Source organism: Prunus persica, chromosome G3 (genome assembly GCF_000346465.2).
Source record: "Prunus persica cultivar Lovell chromosome G3, Prunus_persica_NCBIv2, whole genome shotgun sequence".
Classification (NCBI taxonomy): Eukaryota; Viridiplantae; Streptophyta; class Magnoliopsida; order Rosales; family Rosaceae; genus Prunus; species Prunus persica.
The window spans coordinates 22,507,337-22,530,071 of record NC_034011.1 but is presented as its reverse complement, the minus strand read 5'-3'; the positions used below and the strand labels follow the sequence as shown (position 1 = coordinate 22,530,071).

General features: G+C 37.6%; 1 protein-coding gene and 2 pseudogenes across 1 annotated transcript; all 3 read left to right on the top strand.

The window, feature by feature from the left end:
- LOC18782958 (G-type lectin S-receptor-like serine/threonine-protein kinase At4g03230) lies at positions 757–5,347 on the top strand. The gene is made up of 8 exons (XM_020559481.1): positions 757–2,287; positions 2,591–3,085; positions 3,360–3,512; positions 3,608–3,819; positions 3,904–4,114; positions 4,228–4,465; positions 4,605–4,755; positions 4,833–5,347. Exons 1-8 carry the CDS (start codon positions 949–951, stop codon positions 5,145–5,147), a joined length of 3,114 nt encoding a protein of 1,037 aa, XP_020415070.1. The 5' UTR covers positions 757–948; the 3' UTR covers positions 5,148–5,347.
- Positions 5,778–8,911, top strand: LOC18784441 (annotated as a pseudogene).
- Positions 17,016–21,544, top strand: LOC18783102 (annotated as a pseudogene).

The window sequence follows — 22,735 nt, the reverse complement described above, 5'->3', positions numbered from 1 at the left end:
CATGTTTGTTTAGTGCAGTATTAGGAATGAAAAGTTATCAAGTTGCCAATAATACCCTTGAATTTTTTTAATTATTAAAGGTTAATATATGACAAGTTTTTTAAAGGATAAAAAGTGGTATTTAAAAATAATAACATGCGTAAGTTAGTTCAAAATAACTGCTTTAGATGCTTTTCGAAGTGGGGGGAAAAAATTTCCCAAGGTTAGCCCGGGGAAGTTCTTACCCATGAGTCCATAATTGCATTTCCAAGAGTGCACTTACCAGACATGTGAATGCAATTTTAAACCCACTCCTAAACTCCTAAACCTTGAACCAAATGGGCCCTTATTGTAGCAGTGCCCTTTAAATTATAGCAGAAACATTGTGTTTTGATATTCACTTTAACCTGGAAGCTGCAGCTACTTTCATCCAATGGCGTACATTAATCTACAAAAGAATCCAAGAGCATATAATGTGGGGTTTTAACTAAGACTATGTGAGTAGGGGAGCCAGCTAAGTTGAAAATTATTGTGTTCATAAAAAATAGTCTACCATTTTTTTTTTTGGTGTTTTCTACTTTTGTGTCATTTTCTGTTTGTACTCATATGAATTTAGGTAGTGTTGCCTGACTCATTTTCCTTTTGCAATCATGTATCTCTCAACAACAGATTTTCCTGACTCATTTTCTCCATTTCAATTTTAATGAGCATTTGCTTTCAACTATTGAACAAGATGTCACCTTCAAATAACTAATGTAGCAACAGATTTCACTCAAACCAACCAATTATTTCTTGGCACATTGCTAACAGCTTGCAAAGGTAAAATGTAGCCATCTAGGGGCACTTTTGAGAATGGAAAACAGCAGCAGGGCATTTTGGCCGAAAGGCTCTGTGATTAACTTGATGATTAGTTTCCACTGTATGCCTCCTAGATTAAGAAAAATGTTCTAGCTAGATACTTCTATCATTATGGTAAGCAAAAGAAAGATCAGGAAAATAATCATCATTAGTTGGTCTGTAAATCACATGTTCTGTATGTACTTTCTGTACTTATTCTTGTTATGCACTTCTCTTCTGTGTTGCATTGCTAAAGATAGCATGACAGTTAGCAGTTTGATTAGTGATACTCAAGGTGATACTATTGTTTCATCAGGAGAGAGATTTGAACTTGGTTTCTTTACTCCAAATGGAAGCTCTGACAGCAGAAGATATGTTGGAATATGGTACTATGGATCGAATCCGAAAACTGTTGTGTGGGTTGCCAATAGAGACAACCCACTTTCAGATACTCATGGAGTTTTTGCTATGGCAGAAGATGGCAACCTCAAGGTATTGGATGGTAGTGGGAAAACTTACTGGTCCACAAGTCTTGAGAGATCATCATCAATGTACAGGACAGCAAAGCTCATGGACACTGGCAATCTTATTGTGAGCAATCAAGAGCAAGGAAACCATTCAGTGAGAATTCTGTGGCAGAGTTTTGAAAATCCAACTGATACATTTCTTCCAGGCATGAAAATGAATGAAAATTTAGTATTGGCTTCATGGAAAAGTTATGACGATCCAGCAACTGGGAACTTCACATTTCAACAGGATGAAGAGGGAATGAACCACTTTGTTATCTGGAAAAGATCGATGAGGTACTGGAAAAGCGGAATTGCTGGCAAGTTCATTCGTTCTGATGAGATGCCTTCTTCATTTCTTTACTTGCTATCAAATTTCTCCTCAACCACAATCCACAATGACTCTGTGCCATATCTCACCTCATCACTATACAATGATACAAGACTGGTTATGAGTTTTTGGGGCCAAATTCAGTATCTGATGTGGGATACTGAGAAGGTTTGGTCTTTAATCTGGGCAGATCCTAGAGATAGCTGCAGTGTGTATAATGCATGTGGTAATTTTGGTAGCTGCAAGAGCGAAAATGGTTTGGTTTGCAAGTGTTTGCCCGGTTTCAAGCCTAGTTCACCAGAAAATTGGAATGGAGGAGATTATTCAGCTGGATGCAGTAGAAAGTCAGGAATATGTGGCAATGGTGCTGTGAGTGACATATTCTTGAGTTTAAAGATGATGAAGGTGGGAAACCCGGATTCTCAGTTTAATGCTAAAAGTGAAATGGAATGCAAAATAGAGTGCCTCAACAACTGCCAGTGCCAAGCTTATTTATATGAGGAGGTTGAAATCACACGACGGGGTGGAAGTAGTAGTTCTACATGTTGGATTTGGTCACAGGATGTCAGCAATCTTCAAGAGGAGTATGACAGTGGCCGGAACCTACAGGTTCGTGTAGCAGTTTCAGATATAGGTATGATTCTCCTACTTATTTAAACATCATTTGGTTCTTAAGCAAAAGAACTATGAAAAACCACAGTAGTTATAATTGGTTCCGAGCATGTATGCTATTTTATTTACAACAATGACCACTACTGTGAGAGTTACTAACATGACTATTCAATGCAATGTGGTTTACCCTTTTCCTGTCTTGGATCCCATTTTGGTTTTCATCTTATTCATGAGGAGTTGGCAAGTTGAAAACCTGACATCCTTTGTTACATAATCACCTTGGCCAAATGCTGTTTTTAAATTTCAAGTAATTATATTTTTGCAGAATCAACATCGAGGAATTGTGAAACTTGTGGTACAAACATTATCCCTTATCCCTTAAGCACTGGACCAAATTGTGGTGATCTTACGTACTATAGTTTTCAGTGCAACATCTCCACGGGCCAGGTTAGCTTTGAGGCACCCGCTGGCACCTACCAAGTCACAAGCATCGATCCGGATACACGAAAGTTTGTCATCCAAGCCAAAAATGCAGATGACTGTAGAAACAAAAATTTCCTGCAGCTCAACCAATCATCTCCCTTTCATTTGATCAACAGGTGCAATGCTGATCCGGCCAACTTTAGTTCTGATTTTTCATTTAAAGCAGGAGATGAAGTTGAAATTTCATGGGATCCACCATTGGAACCACCTTGTTCTTCATCCACAGACTGCAAGGACTGGCCCCATTCTACTTGTAATGCTTCTCAAGAGGGGAAGAAGAGGTGCCTCTGCACCACAAACTCTAAATGGGATAGCCTGACTTTGAATTGTACTCAGGGTAACCATACTTATACTATGCATGCAAAACTGTGCCATGAATGATGCTCCCTTTTATGGCTATGGATAAAGAATGAATTAGTACTCTGTTGCTAAGAGCAGTGATATTGAATGAAATTTGTTCAAATGAGAACGAATGTAACTCTTATAAATCCAGAGTCAAGTTTGCAGGTCTACTACTTACGTGTCTTCCAAAACTATACCATAAACTAGATAAAATTATTATTTTTAATTGCAGAAGATAGTGATTGCCTTTTCTTCTCTAATTTTTGCAGAAGTTGATTACAGTAGGCAAACTGGTGCTCGAGGAAAGATGACCTTGGCTCTAATCATTGCAGTAACTTTTATAAGTGTAGCTGTTCTAGCTCTTCTCTCAAGTACCTTCATTTATACTTATTTATGGAGAAGGAGGAGGGTCAAGGGACAAGGTAACTAGTCTTATATCCACCACATGAATTAAGTTATTTGCGGCTTCATTAGAATGAATCGTTGGGGCCTAATAGTATTAAGTCTTTGAATTCAGGAAGCAGGGAAATCCTTCATAAGAATTCAGCGCTTTACTTATATGATAGTGAGAGAAAAGTTAAAAATTTGATCGAATCAGGCCGATTTAAAGGTGATGATACAGAAGGCTTTGATGTACCCTTTTTTGAGTTGGAAAGCATACTGGTTGCTACAGATTACTTCTCCAATGCAAATAAACTTGGACAAGGGGGTTTTGGCCCTGTTTACAAGGTAATGTACCTTTAGTAGACATCATGGTTCAATATTAACTTGTTACCGGTAAATAATGTAACTTTATTCGGATTGTACTATCAGGGTAAGCTTCCAGGAGGACAAGAAATCGCTGTCAAGAGGCTCTCAAGCTGTTCAGGACAAGGATTAGAGGAATTCAAAAATGAGGTTCTGTTGATTGCCAAACTCCAACATCGAAACCTGGTTCGACTTTTGGGCTATTGTGTTGAGGGAGATGAAAAGATGTTAGTCTATGAATATATGGCCAACAAAAGCTTGGACTCATTCATATTTGGTTAGCCTCTAGTTATATTTCTAGAGTTTTTCATTCATATGACCCTATCTATATTCATTGAAAGAAACTAACTTACATATAATGCTCTTGGATGGAAAATAATACCTTGCCAGACCGAAGACTATGCATGCTATTGAACTGGGATATGCGCTTCAATATCATTCTGGGAATTGCTCGGGGGCTTCTTTATCTTCACCAAGATTCTAGGTTAAGGATTATTCATAGAGATCTCAAAACCAGCAATATTCTTCTCGGTGAGGACATGAACCCCAAAATCTCTGACTTTGGTTTGGCTAGGATCTTCGGAGGCAACGAAACTGCAGCAAACACTAGTAGAGTAGTTGGAACATAGTAAGTTTTTTTGAAGCAGATGGTATTTAACCTTTTCATCAGCATCATTTGTAGCTCAATTTTCAATCAATAACCTCCAGACAACGGTGAACAATCAGATATGAATTCACTGACTCAAGTTACAATTCTTGTATTGCAGTGGCTATATGGCTCCAGAGTATGCATTAGATGGGTTATTTTCAGTTAAATCTGATGTCTTTAGCTTTGGCGTAGTTGTAATTGAGATCATCAGTGGGAAAAGGAACACAGGATTTTTTCAGCCTGAAAGATCGTTGAGTCTTCTAGGCTATGTAAGTGCTTGAAACGTTTCATCCCCAACTAATATCTTTTTCATCCATACACCTTACATTTTGTAAATTCATACCAGGCATGGCATTCATGGAAAGAAGAGAAGGCACTGGATTTGCTGGACCAGACACTTTGTCAAAGCTGCAACAAGGATGAGTACTTAAAATGTGTCAATGTTGGGCTCTTATGTGTACAAGAAGATCCCAGTGATCGCCCAACCATGTCACAAGTAGTTTTCATGCTAGGCAGTGAAACTGCAACTATTCCAGCACCCAAACAACCCGCCTTTATTGTTAGGCGATGCCCTTCTAGAAGTAGCAGGGCTTCTTCTTCAAGCAAACCTGAAACATTCTCTAACAATGAGTTAACCATCACATTAGAAGATGGTCGGTAGCCAAAGCAGTTCTTATGCCTCTTATCTTCATCATTGTTGTCAAGTTAGTGCATCAACATGAAATTTTATGATGCATTTTTCGTGTTTCTTTGCTTATAATCTATAAGTGTAATTTTTGTCGGTGCTGTAATATTTGGAACTTTTTGGTACAAGCACTGATGTTCAAGAAGCAAGGCTCATCTGATTTACCCTGTTCCAAATTGCAGCAATCTAATGTAACTTATGTGAAGGCACAAGTCAATTAGGTTTCAAAAGTTCTATTTTCTCTGTTTCAAACTAAACATCCAGCCAGTACAAATCAAGCAGAACAAAGAAGCTAGCCAAAATTAGGTGGTAGAAGGGAGGCATCATTCTAGAAGTCAGACTTTTTTTGTCCTATAATGGAAGGTGATCTCATTCATACTTTGGACCTGAGTGCCTTGGGAAATAGTACATCTGGACATGAAAATGGTAACCGCCTCAGCTCCTGTTGTCCCAACAAATTTATATTACTATTGAACATTAATTTGGACTTAACAATTGATGCAATTGAGGTGCTTTAGAGGAAACATGATGCCTATTTTGAATGGAAGAAACACAATTATGGTGTGAACTTTCACTAGTCTTCTTTGTCTGTCTCTCTGGCTCTGAATGGAGTGGCTCTTTCTTTCTCTTGCTTTGCTACTTTTATCTCTTGTCTTGCCAATTTGTACCAGCCAAGACAATTTGCAACCAGGAAAATCTATCACCGGAAACCTGACCTTGATTTCTTCCCTTGGGGACCTTTGCATTAGGCTTCTTCAGTCCTGAAAATTCTACCAAATACTTCCTTGGTATATGGTACAACAAAATCCCAAAGACACCAATAGTATGGGTTGCTAACAGAGAATCCCCTCTTGATTCTCCGGGTGTCTTTACGCTCAGCGGTGATGGGAATGTAGTGGTGTTGGAAATCATGGATAGGACTAGAAAAGTTTATCTGGTCTTCTAATATATCAATACCTGCTTCAGCTATGAAGGCAACAACTAGTGTACTAATGGATAATGGAAATCTTGAACTTAGACTTGGAGAAGATACTCTCTGGCAGAGCTTCGATCATCCCTTTGATACATTTTTGCCTGGCATGAAGCTTAGCTTGAATACAAGGACGGGCCAACAAAGAGGTATCTTGGGCAGCACTTAATGATCCGCAACCTGGATAGTTTACCTTGGGCATTGATCCTAAAGTGCCTGGCCAGACTTTTTTCTGGAAGGAAAATGCTCCATAGTGGAGAAGTGATCTGTACATTGGCAAACAGACAAACACAGCCTTTGATGTTGATGGTGAAAATGCTCCATCTTCAAATGGAACCGCTTATTTCCTTACTTACAACTTTGACGCTGATGAGGTTTATCTAACTTATGGTGTCTCAGATAGTTCAACCAAATTGAGGGTCATATTGAATCCAACTGGGCAGATTAAGCTGCTTCTGTGGCTGGAACACAGTGAAACATGGTTTGTATGGTGGAGGAAGCCTTTTGATCAATGTGATTTTTATCCTCGTTGCGGTCCATGTGGTGCCTGCAGTGGTAAAAATGAAACCCTCTCATCACCATGCAAGTGTTTGACAGTTTTTAGGCCAAAATTCCAAAAACAATGGGATATGGGGGATTGGCTCGGTGGCTGTGTTCGAGAGAAAGCATTGATGTGTAATAACGAAGATGGGTTTTCAAAGATTTCGAAGTTGAACTTGAAACTACCAGATCAGGCTGTTCTTTTAGAAAATAAGAGTATGAATGAGTGTGAATCTAAATGCCTTCAGAACTGCTCTTGCACAGCTTATGCTTATGCAAATGTGACACAAAGAAACAATATAATATGTCTGACATGGTTTGGTGACTTGATGGATCTTGTAGAGAATCAAACTTTTGGGCAAGATGTTTATATTCGTGTTCATGGCTCCCAACTAGGTAAGTTTGATGAATTTCTTTTGCTTTTTTGTGAATGATCTATAAAAATGATGGCTCTAAGTAAGTGTCATTTCTGGCAGGTAGTAAGAGTCATTCTCATATTGTATCGAAAAAGTCCCTTGTAATTGGAATAGCCTCAGCAACAGCGGGATTGATTACAATAGTTTTTGGCTATTTCTTGTGGAAGAAGTACTTGGGAATGAAAGGTAGTGCTTCTCTTTCTCTTTCTCACTCACACAAAAACATACACACACATGTGCAGGGGCACAGATTCTTGTGTTCCAAACAAACGATGCTCTAACAATAAGAACGAAACAGAGAGAGCGGAAGGCAGTCTGAGTGCTGAAGCTGCAAAGAATGATATAGAACTACCACTCTTCACTTTAAGGAGAATTTTAGCTGCAACAAACAACTTCACTGAAGCTAATAAACTGGGAGAGGGAGGATTTGGCCCTGTTTATAAAGTGACACTTCAGTATTGAGCTCTTAATACAAGTACATTGTTCTCCATAAGCATGATAAATTCTTTTGGACTTCTCTTAATTAAGTTTCCCCGTAATTCTGATCGGTAAGGAGTTCGTTCTCTTTTTGTTGGATTTTTCTTCCACTACAGGGGATTTTTTCAGAAAATCAAGAAGTAGCCATAAAAAGGCTGTCCAAGAAGTCAGGGCAAGGACATGAAGAGTTCATGAATGAGTTGAAGCTTATAGCCAAGCTCCAACACACCAATCTTGTTAGGCTCCTGGGTTGCTGCGTTGAAGAGAAGGAAATAATCTTGATCTATGAGTACATGCCCAATCGAAGTTTGGACAAACTTTTGTTTGGTATATGATCACCACAACTTCTAAGATTAATTCTTTGGTTTTTTTTATTTCTGGGATATCACATTTGATTGCTTTCTGCAAGATCTTTTTTCATGTGTACAAAATGCTTTATAGAAGAAAAACACAAAATTCATTTTTCCTCATGGTTTGTCCAATTAGATGCATCTGCTAAGGCAAAACTAGATTGCGGTAAACGCTTTCAAATTATAGAAGGTATTGCTCAAGGAGTACTTTATATCCACAAATTTTCTGGACTGAAAATCATTCACAGGGACCTAAAAGCAAGTAATATACTGTTGGATGGAGCAATGAAGCCCAAAATTTCAGATTCGTAATGGCAAGGATTTTCAGGATGAATCAAACTGAAGCAGATACCAAGAGGGTTGCTGTGACATAGTAAGTACACAGAGCACATGTTTCTCATTCACGTAAACCTTATGCAATCTTTACTGTTTCTCACTTCTCCATGTTCGTGCAGCGGCTACATGTCACCTGAATATGCACTCTATGGCCATTTTTCTGAGAAATTGGATACATTTAGCTTTGGTGTGTTGTGGTTGGAGATTGTAAGTGGGAAGAATAATGCTGATTTTTACCGTTTTGAACGTTCACCAACTCTTGCTGGATGGGTAAGTACTAAAATTTCTAGTTTTATATTCTTCTTTTCAAGCTTGTCAAATTTGCAATTAACTCTGCAAGGTTCATGTGCAAGTAAGTGAACAGTCATGCAAGATGTGGGTTTATGTGTTTAAATCATAGGCATGGGAACTACGGAAAGAAGGTAGAGGGATGGAGGTGCTTGATGCATCAGTGAGGGAAACATGCTGCCCTCATGAAGCTTTGCGGTGTAGCCATGTGGGGCTTTTGTGTGTACAAGAAGATCCAGATGATCGACCAGCAATGCCTTCAGTCATTCTAATGCCGCAGGGCATTGAAGCCACGTTAGGAATGCCATTGATGTTAGCTATTCCACCAATGCAACCACCATTAGTATACCAGAAGGTCGATAGCAGTTCAATGTCAGGTAGCGGTCCAAGTTCGAATCTCCCTGTCCGTGCTTAAAAAGAACATGATCATTCTACCTTGCTAATACAAACTATTGTGTTGCAATCCATTTCTAAGAAAGTGACACGTGATTTATGTTTAGTTACTCTAGCAATGTTATACATATTTAGTCCAAAAAATTAGAAGAATGTTTTATCTAAGAGCCAGCCGTAGCTTTTACATTGGCAGAAGAAAGGTGAAAGCGAAACACGCTTCTTCTGTTACCCAACATATTACAAAATGTCGGTGGGTCCGACACTTTCCGTTGAGTAATAACAAGTATCCAAAGAAGTCAATCCACCACCACCCAAACAGCATTTTAAAATTTTTGTTTTTTCAAACCCCAGCATAACCCCAGCACCCATAGCGGGTACATGATCAGATAGGGAAGAGGGAGAGAAATAGCGACAAAGATAGATGCTTCAGCTTTTTGTTCCAGCGCGGTCGGAGAGAGGGGCAAAGGGAGACAGAAAGGGGCGAAGAGGGGGAGGTCAATGGGGTGGGGCTGGAGGATGGGGTTTCATTATTAGGCTTAACTGTTAAAATCGTCCTTGTGTTTTACTCACTTGCCCAACTTGATACCAGTGTTTTCAATTTAGTCCTTGTGTTTTATTAAGTTAACCGATTTTGTCCATTACATTAAATTACTGTTAAAAAATTCATAAATATTATTTGAATCAATAAAAATCTCAAAATAGTTATAGAATAACATAAAATCTCAATTTTAAAAATCAAACCCCATTTTTAACAAAATAGTTGACTGATTAAAAAGAAAATGTAAAAAACAACGGAGCTATGAGGTGGGGCAATAGAAGATGTACAGTGGGAAGGAGGGATTGATGCGAGAGAGGAGAAAGGGAGATGCATAGAGGAGTTGCGGGGTTGGGTGGGATGGATCAGAGAGAGAGAGAGAGAGAGAGAGAGAGAGTGGGTTGGTGGCTGGAATTGCTCATGGTGGGAACTTGGGTGGTGGTTGCGGCTTGAGAGAAGAAGAGAGCGTAGAGGGTGTTGGGTTTTATTTATTTAAAATTTCTTAATTTTATTCATTTTGTAAAATAAACTTAAATTTTTCAAACCTAATTTTTAAAACTTTAATGAATTTTTTTAACGGTAATTTAATGGAATAGACAAGATTGGCTAATGAACTAAAACATAAGGACTAAATCGACTAAATAGAAAACACGAGAACTAAATTGGCCAGATGGGTAAACACAATGACCATTTCTATATTTAAGCCTAGTATTATTATTATTATTTGCTTTAATTTTTTTTAGTTTTAATTATTTTAAAGTGCAAATGACCAATTTCTCCTTAAATAGTCTCGCATGCTTGGCATATGAATTGTTTTAAGGGAGCTTTAGTTTTAAAACACAATATAGTTTACTAATTTAGAAGATAGTAATACAATTTCATCTAATTAGCATAAGGCAAAAGACCAAATTGTGGTACCTAATTTTACAAAAATATCATTAAAACATATCAAAATTACACACAATGCCACTCCTTCTAAGGCAAGCATACTATGCCACATGTCCATATCTAGCCAATCATATCTCGCCGCCGGCCACCACCGCCGGACTTCCGCCGCCGGCCACCTGCCACCACCACCGGACTCCCGCTGCTGGCCACCTGCCACCACCACCGTTGGCCGCCATTACCTGCCACCGTCTGTAGATGACCAACTCCGTTGCCCTTTATTCACCTTTAAAAAAAAGATTGTGTCATTGAATGGACTCGAACCTTGACCCTCAAAGGAGGAAGGCTCACTCACAAACCACTACACCAAACTTGATTTTGTAATATTTATTCAATTATACAATATTTATATGAACAATCAATGGTTTATTAAAAATAAATAAAAATAAAAAGCATTTCAACACTTATTCACACAAAAACTGCAAATAAAAACAGAAACTGCAACAAAAATATAATGTAGATATCAATTATGTTAAAAAAACAAAAACAAAAACGAAAACAGCTACAAAAACAATTGTAATTAAATGAAAACTGCAATGCAGTTTCCGGTTTCCAAAAGTCCAATTTTGAGTTCTCTTGCTCTTAGGTAGTTCTACTCTTCTCTTGCCCACCTAATTCCTCATCTAGGTAGCTTCTACTCTTTAAATTGGTGAGGTTGAAGACCAAGGAAAGAGCAAAAATCCAATTGTAATTAAATGAAAACTGCAATGCAGTTTTCAAAGTCCAATTTTGAGTTCTCTTGCTCTTGAGTAGTTCTACTCTTCTCTTGCCCACCCAATTCCTCATCTGGGTAGCCTCTACTCTTCGAATTGGTGAGATTGAAGGCCAAGAAAAGAGCAAAAATCCAATTGTAATTACAAAAACTGCAATGCAGTTTCTGAAACTGCAATGTAGTTTGTGCAAAACTATAATGCAGAACTTGTATAAAATTTTACTGAACTAAAGCTTAAACGGTATTGCAAAATATCATATGGCAGTGATGTCATAAACAACAAGCATCTCTATCCTAAGAACCGCAATATGATCTCAAGTTTCCAGGTCGAAATTGAAAATATAGCTAGAAACAAAACAAAATTGAAATATGCATTGCTGCAAACTAAATAATTTAGATGGCAAACTCCACAAGTACAAAGAGAAGGGAATCAAATCAACACTAGCTTAACAACTCAATAACCAACAACCTATGGATTACGGGGCAAAACCTCCAATGTATCTCTACCAAGGAAAGAGCAAAAAATCCAATTGTAATTAAATGAAAACTGCAAAGCAGTTTTCAAAAGTCCAATTTTGAGTTATCTTGCTCTTGGGTAGTTCTACTCTTCTCTTGCCCACCCAATTCCTCATCTGGGTAACCTCTACTCTTCAAATTGGTGAGGTTGAAGGCCAAGGACGAGCAAAAATCCAATTGTAATTAAATGAAAACTACAATGCAGTTTCCGAAAGTCCAATTTTGAGTTCCCTTGCTCTTGGGTAGTTCTACTCTTCTCTTGCCCACTCAATTCCTCATTTGGGTAACCTCTACTCTTCAAATTGGTGAGGTTGAAGGCCAAGGAAAGAACAAAAATCAATTTGTAATTAAATGAAAACTGAAATACAGTTTCAAAACTGCAATGCAGTTTGTGTAAAACTACAATGCAGAACCTGTACAATGTAGTTTTGCAATACCATTTCCAAATCAAAAAGTTCAAACCCATGCACCAAAAAGCTAAACCAAAAAGTTTTGCAATACCATTGACAATAGATATCAACGACTAAAATAGTAAGGATGCAAGGTGGAGATTTAAATAATAGATCAAAAGATTGATGTGAAGTCTGATATGAAATTAATATCACAAGAACTGAGCAACTAACAAAAGAAACATTACACGAAAAACTGAAAAATCGACTCCCTACAAACAGCTTCATTTCAGTACTACCTGATTGATGCTACAGATATCAACAATCATCTTTCTCCAAGACTGCAACAAAAAAGCCTTGAAAATTCAAACGTGCAAAATCTAACATGAAGGTTACATACAAAATTAATAAGCAATTCATAGAAACAAATGACCAATTGAGAAGCCACTTTCACTTAAAAGAAATGACAGCAAATTGGAAGAGGAAGTGATAGTTCATATATAACTGTACCCGAAGATACACTTTAAGAGCCCTACTTATCAGAGCAATGACTAGCCATTACTGGCTAAAGAAAAGGATAATCTCATTAAAAGGTGTGAGGTGAACATGTGGAAGGGATAGAAAACACCAACCATAAACAAGACTGAAATTCTATAGAAATAAAAAATTATACAAAAGTAACATCACTAGTTAAATGTGCATCCATATCAGTTCAATATTTCTTAAAATAACAAATTTCATAAGCTTCACAAAGAGAGAGAAAAACACAAGTCATAAGATTATCAGGGCTTGACATCGATGTGAAGTCTGATATGAAAATAATATCACAAGATCTGAGCAATTAACAAAAAAACATTACACGAAAACTGGAGATTGGAACCTTGGATGTTCTAATCTTTGTTATTCGAAGGGATGAGCCGCAAGTCAATCAATCTTGAACTCAGCAAGATAGCAATCACAATGTCTTTCATCTTGAGCTAGAAGACCTTGGAGTCGTCGGTGAATGTCAAAGGGATGAGCCACGGGTCAAGCAGTTTGAGAATTCCATCGCAGATCGACCTCTCGATCTTGGATCGATGATCGCAGATCATGGCGATGTGGTCGTTGTTGCTGTGGAGAGAGAGAGAGAGAGAGAGAGAGAGAGAGAGAGAGAGAGAGCAATGAATTTAGGTCATGCTTTTAAATAAAAAGGGTATAATTGTCCCTTCAGTGATTAATGTAAGGTGGGCCAACGAATTTGGGTCTCCACTTTGGCCAAATCCAAAACAAAATTCAATTCCTTGGTATTAAAACAAAAACAGAAATACTGTTTGTCTCAAATACTAATTAGTAAAGATAATTATGTCTAATACCTAATTTTTCTTTTTTTTAATGGCAAATTGGATGGGGAGTGTGAACAAAGATTAATTTTCTAGAAAGAGATTAAAGGAAAAATTGAAACTATGCTACAAATTTAGAAGGCTTTTCACCAGTTTAGCCTTGCTTTTTTGTGTTTTAGTTATAAAGCAAGGTCATATAATTCATTCATACTTGGGACCTAACCCCACTACAATTTGTTAAGTACTTATTCGTCCACATACCACATGTCATCAAGGGAATAAGAGACTTGTAACTCAAGTAGTTAAAAACAGTTATTTATGTATTTGATGTCATGTGTTCAAATCCTTATCCCCAATATCGCTTGGCCAAGTGGTAAGGCAACGGGTTTTGGTCCCGCTATTCAGAGGATCGAATCCTTGTATATAAAAAAAGGGTTAATTACACTTTAGTACTCTGTGGTTACACTTTTAAGAAATGTTAATCTCTATCTTCTCAATTTTTACAATAACATACCCAGACTTTTAAATTTGTTACAATGTGATTTCGCCTTTAGGGTTTCCGTCATATCTTTCCGTTAGTTGGCTACGTGGCACTGTGGGTCCAACATTTTTTAATTTTTGTTAATTTTAAATTAATTAAAATATGAATAAAATATTTATTTTAAAAAAACCAAAAATAAATCTCTCTCTCTCTCTCTCTCTCTCTCTCTCTCTCTCATGAACACCATCCCCCAACCACCACCAACCACCACGAAATCAGAACCCATCCCCCCCTGCGATTTCTTTTTCCTGCATCAAACCAACATAAAATTAAGAGATATTTTGCTCAAAATTGAGGATAAAAACACAACAAGAAATGAAGCCCCATGAAGAATGAACAAACTAAAAACAAAAAATGAGTAAGTTCAGGCAAAACATTGAGAAATCAAATCAAAGCTGGCACACCAAAGAAAGATAGACATGCTCACTGGACCACAGCATATGCCCTGTAACCATAAAGAACATGAATTACAAAGAAACCAAAGCATCCAAGAAACTCAAACATAGCAAATTATATCCTAAAGTATCCAAAATGCAAAATCAACTGAAAATCAATGAACCATTTGTCAATATCCAACAGATTAAGCCATCAGACAGGAGAGAAATTGTTTACACAATTCAAATTCAAAAAATTCCAGAACTTACAAAGCTTCATCAAATTAATTCAATCAAAACAAAATGTTCAGTCAGTGGCTTAGGGTTTACATTTTGACTACATTTGGCCCATAAAGTTGTGGCACTCAATGATCTTCAACTGGGCATCGTGGATCTGACCCGGGTCGCGGGTCTTGATCGCTTCGAGCCAGTCAAGGCGGTCCCAAAGCTTCGAGATATCCGGAAAGAAGTCTCTTTCGATTATCATCTCAATCGCGGCGACAAAGGTGTCTTCGTCGAGGACTGTGGGATGGCCTCTAGGGTTTCTGGAAGTGATTTGGGAGGAACTTCTTGGCAGTTGGACCGAACTATCGGAAATTGCAAATGGTGAAGGGGATGAGAGGTGGCGAGGAGAGTGAGCCGGAGTGAGAAGCATTCTTCTTGAGAATTGGGGTTACGATTTGTGATAGAATGAGATGGTGAGATTGAAATTGAGGGTTTTGGCAAGAATTAAAAGACGAACTAGGTTTAGGTTTTGAGCTTCGCTCTCCATGGGTTCTGGGTTCGTGGTGTTGAAGGGTGGTGGTCATGGGGAATGCAGGGAGGAGAGAGACAGAGAGACAGTGACAGAGACAGAGACAGATAGATTTTTTTATTTATTCTATAAATATTTTATTCATTTTTAATCAATTTAAAATTAACAAAAATTGAAAAATGTGGAACTTACAATGCCACGTAGAAATATGACTGAAACCCTAACGGCGGAACCACATTGTAACAAATTTAAAAGTTTGGATATGTTATTGTACAAATTAAGAAGATATAGATTAACATGTCTTAAGAGTGTAACCACATGGTACTAAAGTGTAATTAACCCAAAAAAGTACACACAAAGACTATGGTGGAAGAATCGGACTGGAATCAGATATTTATTTTTTCTTAAATGAAAAGACACTAAATCTTTCTAATTTGTCCTGGGGCACCTCCCTTCACCCGAAAAAGCCTTGGAGGTACCAGATTTGCCCCTCTGCTTTAGTGCCCCACCAACTGCTCGAGCAAATGCCTGAAAGATGTTCTTGTTTTGCTTGAGAGAAATGTCTTCTGTTTTGTTTCTGCTTGTCAGCTCGCATGCAGGCGCACTCTGGGGAGAGGCGGAGGTGTTTTGCTTGAGCCTATCATTGTTTTTGCAAATTTCAGGTATTGAGGAAGATGACCTTCTTTTTTCTCAGATAATTTGACACAAACGGTGTCGTTTGCATTATTATTGTGATTCTTTTTCATTAGTGAAACAATCTGTTTTGGCTTTGTGTTGTATAATCAAACGGTGCATTTTTCAATTATTTTTTAATGAAACGGTGCGGTTGTGTTTAAAGAGGAATAACCATCCTTTTGTTTTAAAATAAGACAGCACACCCTTTCTGAAATTAACCATACTTGCTTGTAACAAGTTCTTTTTTTTTCTTTTTCTTTTTTCAACAAAACATTTAGATATAAGTTATAACCTACACGTAAATGGCTTTAAACCTACCACTTACCAGCCTAATTTCCCTTTTTGAGCTTTTAACCTTTTAAATATTGCCCCTTCCTTGAAAAATTTCTAGATCCGTTACTGCCCACAAAGTCAAGCCATTCGCATAAGCTTCAAAACAATTTCACAAAATTTCAAAACAAAGCTCAAATACAACTTTCCAACTCCTTGAATCTCAAATACAACTTCATCAAACGAAATATATGTACTTCTTCTAAATACCCACAAAGTCAAACCATTCCAAAGCTTCAAGGGATACCCAAAAACTCCAAAACCAAACTCAAAACAACCCCAGTTTTGTTCCAATTAGCTTCAGAAACCAGCAAAAGTTCCAAGCTCAGATTCCTATAATACTAAACCCACAAATATTAAATCTCCCGGTAGCCTTAACCACATAACCAAAACAAAAAAACAAAAAAACAAATCGAGCAAACAGACCAAAAATCTTCCTTTGAACCACAAGCATCCCACCAAAAAAAAAAAAAACCCTGGTTTCAGAAATTCCAAAACCCACCTACAAATTTTAGTTTTTCTTTTCTTTTCTTTTGGATAAATAAGAAAACCCACGTACAAAATTTTTCAAATGGTTCACAAGACAAAGAGTAAATGCAAACAAACATAGAAATGTAAGATGAGAGGAATTACGCTTTGACTTGAGTGAGTGATACGGCAAAGAAGAGTCAACCTGGATATTTTTTTTCCTCTTGAGCTTCTATCCGCAGAGAAACAAGACAAACAAGAAGAAAAGTGTAAATTTGTCCTTAGAAGTCATTTTACAAATGGATAAATTTGTCTTTAAAAATTTGAAAATAAGGTTTGTTGGAAAATAATACAAGTGGGTGGAAATAGCAGCACTCTTTTTGCCATGAATTTTGTATTACGGTTTACTGATATAATTTTGACCTAAGCGTTGTGCTGTAATTTTGACAAATTGGCTTTTAGGAGAAGTGACGTAGCATTAAATAAGTGGTTGAAGTTGAAGACATTTTGGTCTTTATCTTGTTGCTACCGACATACGTGTACGAAGGTTTGAATAAGCAGCCAATAATATGTAGCAGCAGCTGGTCCATATGATGTGTGGAGCATGCAAGACTGAAGGACGGGCTTGACTTGGGAGAAAGACCCAGAGGAATGCAAGAGAGTACAGAACTCTTGTGAGAGATGAGCTCTTAGGAAATACTGTGAGTGGGCGTACAGGGGTTTGGAGTTTGGCTTATGTTGAATTACTTCAAATGTATCTTGTATTGTTATTATTCTTATGTAGTGAAGTACTCTATTCGGGGACGTAGGCATGATTTTGCCGAACCTCATTAATCTTTTGTGTACTATCTTTGTTCCTTGTTTATTTTAAGTTGTGGTTGGCTTTGTGGTGTTAGTATTTCTGAATCTCGGCTTAGCACGGTGATAAAGCACAACAGGTGGTCTCACTCATACTTTGGACCTGAGTGGCTTGGGAAATAGTAGATCTGGAGATAATGGTAATCGCCTCAGCTCCTGTTGTCCCAACAAATTTCTAGTAAATTTGATACATTAATTTCGGCATAATAATTGATGCAATTCAGGTGCTTTAGAGAAACATGCTGCCTATTTTGAATGGAAGAAACGCAATTATGGTGTGAACTTTCATTAGTTTTAGTAAGCACAGATTATAGTTAGCTACTTTTTTAGTTTTGAGGCAAGAACAAATTTTTTCTTCTTCTTTCTTTTTCTCTCCGTCGCTGAATGGAGTGGCTCAATCTTGGTCTTGCTTTGCTACTTCTATCTCTTGTCTTGCCAATTTGTATCAGCCAAGACAATTTAGGACCAGGAAAATCTATCATTGGAAAGCAGACCTTGATTTCTTCCCTTGGGACCTTTGCATTAGGCTTCGTCAGTCCTGAAAATTCTACCAAATACTTCCTTGGTATATGGTACAACAAAATCCCAAAGACACCAATAATATGGGTAGCTAACAGAGAATCCCCACTTGATTCTCCGGGTGTGTTTACGCTCAGCGGTGATGGGAATCTAGTGGTGTTGGACACTGTGGATGGGACTAGAAAAGTTATCTGGTCTTCTAATACATCAGTACCTGCTTCTGCAATGAATGGGACAACTGGTGTACTAGTAGATAATGGAGATCTTCAACTTAGATTTGGAGAAGATACTCTGTGGCAGAGCTTCGATAATCCCTCTGATACACTTTTGGCTAACATGAAGCTTAGCTTTAATAAAAGGACGAGCCAACGAAGGGCCCTTACATCCTGGGCAGCACTTGACGATCCACAACCCGGAAAGTTTACCTCAGGCATTGATCCTAAAGTGCCTGGCCAGCTTGTTATCTGGAAGGAAAATGCTATATATTGGAGAAGTGATTTGTACGTTGGCAAGGAGACGAACACAGACTTTGGTGTTGATGGTGATCATGCTCCATCGTTAAATGGAACCGCTTACTTCCTTACTTACAAACTTGGATGCTGAAGAGGTTTACGTTACTTATGGTGTCTGAGATAATTCAGTCAAAATGAGGGTCATATTGAATCCAAATGGGCAGATTGAGCTGCTTCTGTGGCTAGATTTCAGTAAAAAATGGTTTTCATGGTGGAAGAAGCCTGTTGATACATGTGATTTCTATAATCATTGCGGTCCATATGGTGCCTGCAATGATAAAAATGAAACCCTCTCATCACCATGCAAGTGTTTGACAGGTTTTCGGCCAAAATTCCAAGACCAATGGGATAAGGGGAATTGGGTTGGTGGCTGTGTTCCAGAGAAAGCATTGATGTGTAAAGAAGATGGGTTTTCAAAATTTTCTAAGCTAAAGCTGCCAGATCATGCTGTTCTGTTAGAAAATATGAGTATGAGTGCGTGTGAATCTAAATGCTTCCAGAACTGCTCTTGCACAGCTTATGCTTATCCAAATGTGACAGCAGGAAGCATTAGGAAATGTCTGACATGGTTTGGTGACTTGATGGATATTCTAGATAATCAACCTGTTGATTCCCCGAGTTTACAAAATTATGGGCATGATGTTTATATTCGTGTTCATGGCTCCCAACTAGGTAAGTTTTGTGTTCTTTTGCTTTTTTGTGCATGGATTTGCCAATTAGAATCCGTAGCAGACAGTAGTTGGCCAGAAATGACGCTTACAGCAATCATTTTATAGGTCATTCTTTTTTCTTTTCTTGGCAGGTCTTAAGAGTCATTCCCACAATGTATTGAAAAAGTCCCCTGTAATTGGAATAGCGTCGGCAACAGGGGTATTGATTACATTAGTTCTTGGCTATTTCTTTTGGAAGAAATACTTGGGAATGGAAGGTATAGTGCTACCACCCTTCTCTTTCTCATTCACACAAACACATATATTCTAGTGTTCCAAAGAACCGATGCTCTAATAATAAGAATGAAACAGGGAGCACGGAAGGCAGCATGAGTGAGACTATAAGTAAAGCCAGAGCTGAAGCTGCGAAGAATGATGCAGAACTACCACTCTTCAGTTTAAAGAGAGTTTTAGCTGCAACAAACAACTTCAGTGTAGCCAATAAACTGGGAGAGGGAGGATTTGGCCCTGTTTATAAGGTGACACTTCCACTTTGTAATGCTAATTAAAGTTGTTCTTTCATAAATATTATAATTTCTTTTCTTGTTCTCCTAATAACCTTTTTCCTAATTAAGTAGAATTGGTAAAATGGTGGTTCACTTTGTGCCGAATTTTCCTTCCACTACAGGGGGTGTTGCTTGAAAATCAAGAAGTAGCCATAAAAAGGCTGTCAAAAAAGTCAGCCCAAGGACATCTGGAGTTTATGAATGAGTTAAAGCTTATAGCAAAGCTCCAGCATACCAATCTTGTTAGGCTCTTGGGTTGCTGTATTGAAGAGGAGGAACTCATCTTGATCTATGAGTTCATGCCCAATCGAAGTTTGGACAAACTTTTGTTTGGTATATCCTCATTCCTTCTAAGATTTGATTGTTTGATATTGTTGATTTCTCGTACGGCAAAAGTCGTGTAATGCAAGATCTTTTTCCATTTGTCCAGCATTTCATATAAAAAATGAAAAAAGAAAAACACTTGGCTCATTTTTTCTTCATGGTTTGTCCTATCAGCTCCATCTAACAATACAGAATTAGATTGGGGAAGACGTTTTCGAATTATAGAAGGTATTGCTCAGGGACTACTTTATATCCACAAGTACTCTAGATTGAAAATCATTCACAGGGACTTGAAAGCAAGTAATGTGCTGTTGGATGGAGCAATGAACCCCAAAATTTCAGACTTCGGAATGGCTAAGATTTTCGAAATAAATCAGACTGAAGCAAATACCAATAGGGTTGTTGGCACATAGTAAGTATTTATATGTAGGGCATGTTTTCATTCATTTGCTAAACCTTATGCTATCATTACTATTGCTTACCTCTCTACCATCAACTCATGCAGCGGATACATGTCGCCAGAGTATGCAAGATATGGCCATTTCTCTGAGAAACTAGATGTGTTTAGTTTTGGAGTGTTGTTGTTGGAAATTGTAAGTGGAAAGAAGAATGCTGCTTTTTACCGCTGTGAACATTCACCAACTCTTGCTGGATGGGTAAGTATAAATAATTCTAAACTATATATGTTCCTTTCTGTGGGTATGCCTTGTAAATTTGTGATTAACCGTAAAATTGAAGTTTAAGTATTTTAAATCTTAATTAGGCATGGGAATTGTGGAAAGAAGGTAGAGGAATGGAGGTGATTGATGCATCAGTTAGGGAAACATGCCCCCCTGATGAAGCTTTGAAGTGTATCCATGTAGGGTTTTTGTGTGTTCAAGAAGCTCCGGCTGATCGACCAACAATGTCTTCTGTAATTCGTATGCTGCAGGCCAATGAAGCCACATCACTTCCACCTTCCAAGGAACCTGCCTTTTCAACTCACAAGAATTCCATACCTGCTGCTGTTAGTTCTTCTGGTCAAACACCTGCAAGTTTTTCCAACAATACAGTCACCATTAGTTTGGCAGAAGGTCGATAGATGTTCCAATTTTAATAAAATATTTGCATATTAGAGACAACAGTGCTGCTCTCCTGAGGTCCAAACTTGTTACATCCGTTCGATTTAATCTAATGGCTGGTGTTGCTAGCCTCAATAAAATACCATTTCACCTATTTATAAAACCCAAGATTACATTTTTTATCTTTTGTTTTATATTGTTTTTACAAATAATTACTCTCTCTCCCTCGTCGTATTTTTCTCTCTGACTCTCTCGGCTTTTCACCCCTGAACGACAAAGTGAAATTATTGGCAATGAGTTGGAGAGAAATTTTTTTTTTTTTTGCTTGAATTGAGTTATTGATAGCATCCTTGCTAAAAAGAACACAACAGATACAAATTTGCCTTGTAAAGCACCCAAAGGCCAAAGGTACCAGTAAGTTAAAGAGTGGAAAACCTATATTTTATCGGTAAGTTAGTGAAAGCCCTATATCTCACTGGTAAATTATAGTGTGAAAATCATATATTTTACCGGTAAATTATAGAGTGAAAAGCTTATATCTTATCGGTAAGTCAAGTAATACAATCCCCTATCCGTTTATCATGCCCAATCATCTCATGAGTTATGAGATCCTGAAAAGAACAATTAATGGGTAGAATAGAAAGTAGCAAACGCATTAAGTGTATCAAGTAAACGACCAACATATAACAAGTTGCAATGAATATTAGAAACCAAGAGCGCATAAGACAAAGGTAAGGAAGGGGTGAGGTTGATGGTACCGTCACTGGTAACAGGAGAAGGTAAATCATCAGTACTAGTTGGGTTTGGGAAATGAGAAAAGAAATAGGATTAGGATATTAGTATTTAGTATGGCTTGTTGAGCTTGGGAAATGAGAAAAGAAATTTGGGTTTTTGTTGGTCTATTGAAATAGTTGGGTTTGGGCCTAAGAAATTGATATTTTAACATATATACATATATATATATATATATTAAATTAACTTAGCCGGTTCAATTTGGTCCGGTTTAGTTTTGAGTGACATAAAACCAGAATCAAAATCGGTTTGAATTAGTCCGATCCGATTCAGTGCCTGTTTGTTGACTTTTCTAGTCAACCGATTTTTTTAGATTTTTTTCTTTCGGTCTGGTTTGATGTTCTGGTTTTCCGATCCCGATGCCCTCCCCTAGTTTCATCTAAGAGCCAGCCTTGGCTTTTACATTGGCAGAAAGGCATGTTTCTTCTGTTGAGATAAGTCTATCGGGGGGTCCTACACTTTCCCCTGCGTGATATGTCTTTGCTGTTTTGTGTTTTAGTTGTATAGTGGAAGGTCATATCATTCATACTTGGGCTAAATGCCTTCGTCAGTACCAATGATAGAGTCAGGATTTCATATTAGAGGGCCCTTCTTAAAATTTGTCTTCTCCTCAAAATTATTATGAATTTCATATTTTAAATGGGTTAACTACTAATTTCATCATCTACACTATTAAAAACTTAAAATTAATAATTTATATTCCAACAGAGAAAAGAAATAGAAAAATAAACAGTTCATAAAGTGCAATATTTCGATTAGATGAAAGAATTGAAAATTACGTAGAAATTGTGAAATGATGCCTATTTTGGTGGAAATAAAACTCGGGAATTTGATGCCCCAATTTTCACAACTTTTTTCGAGCTTCATTTAATAAATTCCGCGCTTCAGTTGTCAAACAAGGGAATTGTCAATTTCTTCTGTTAAATTCTGAGCTATTTGTCCTTATCCAAACAG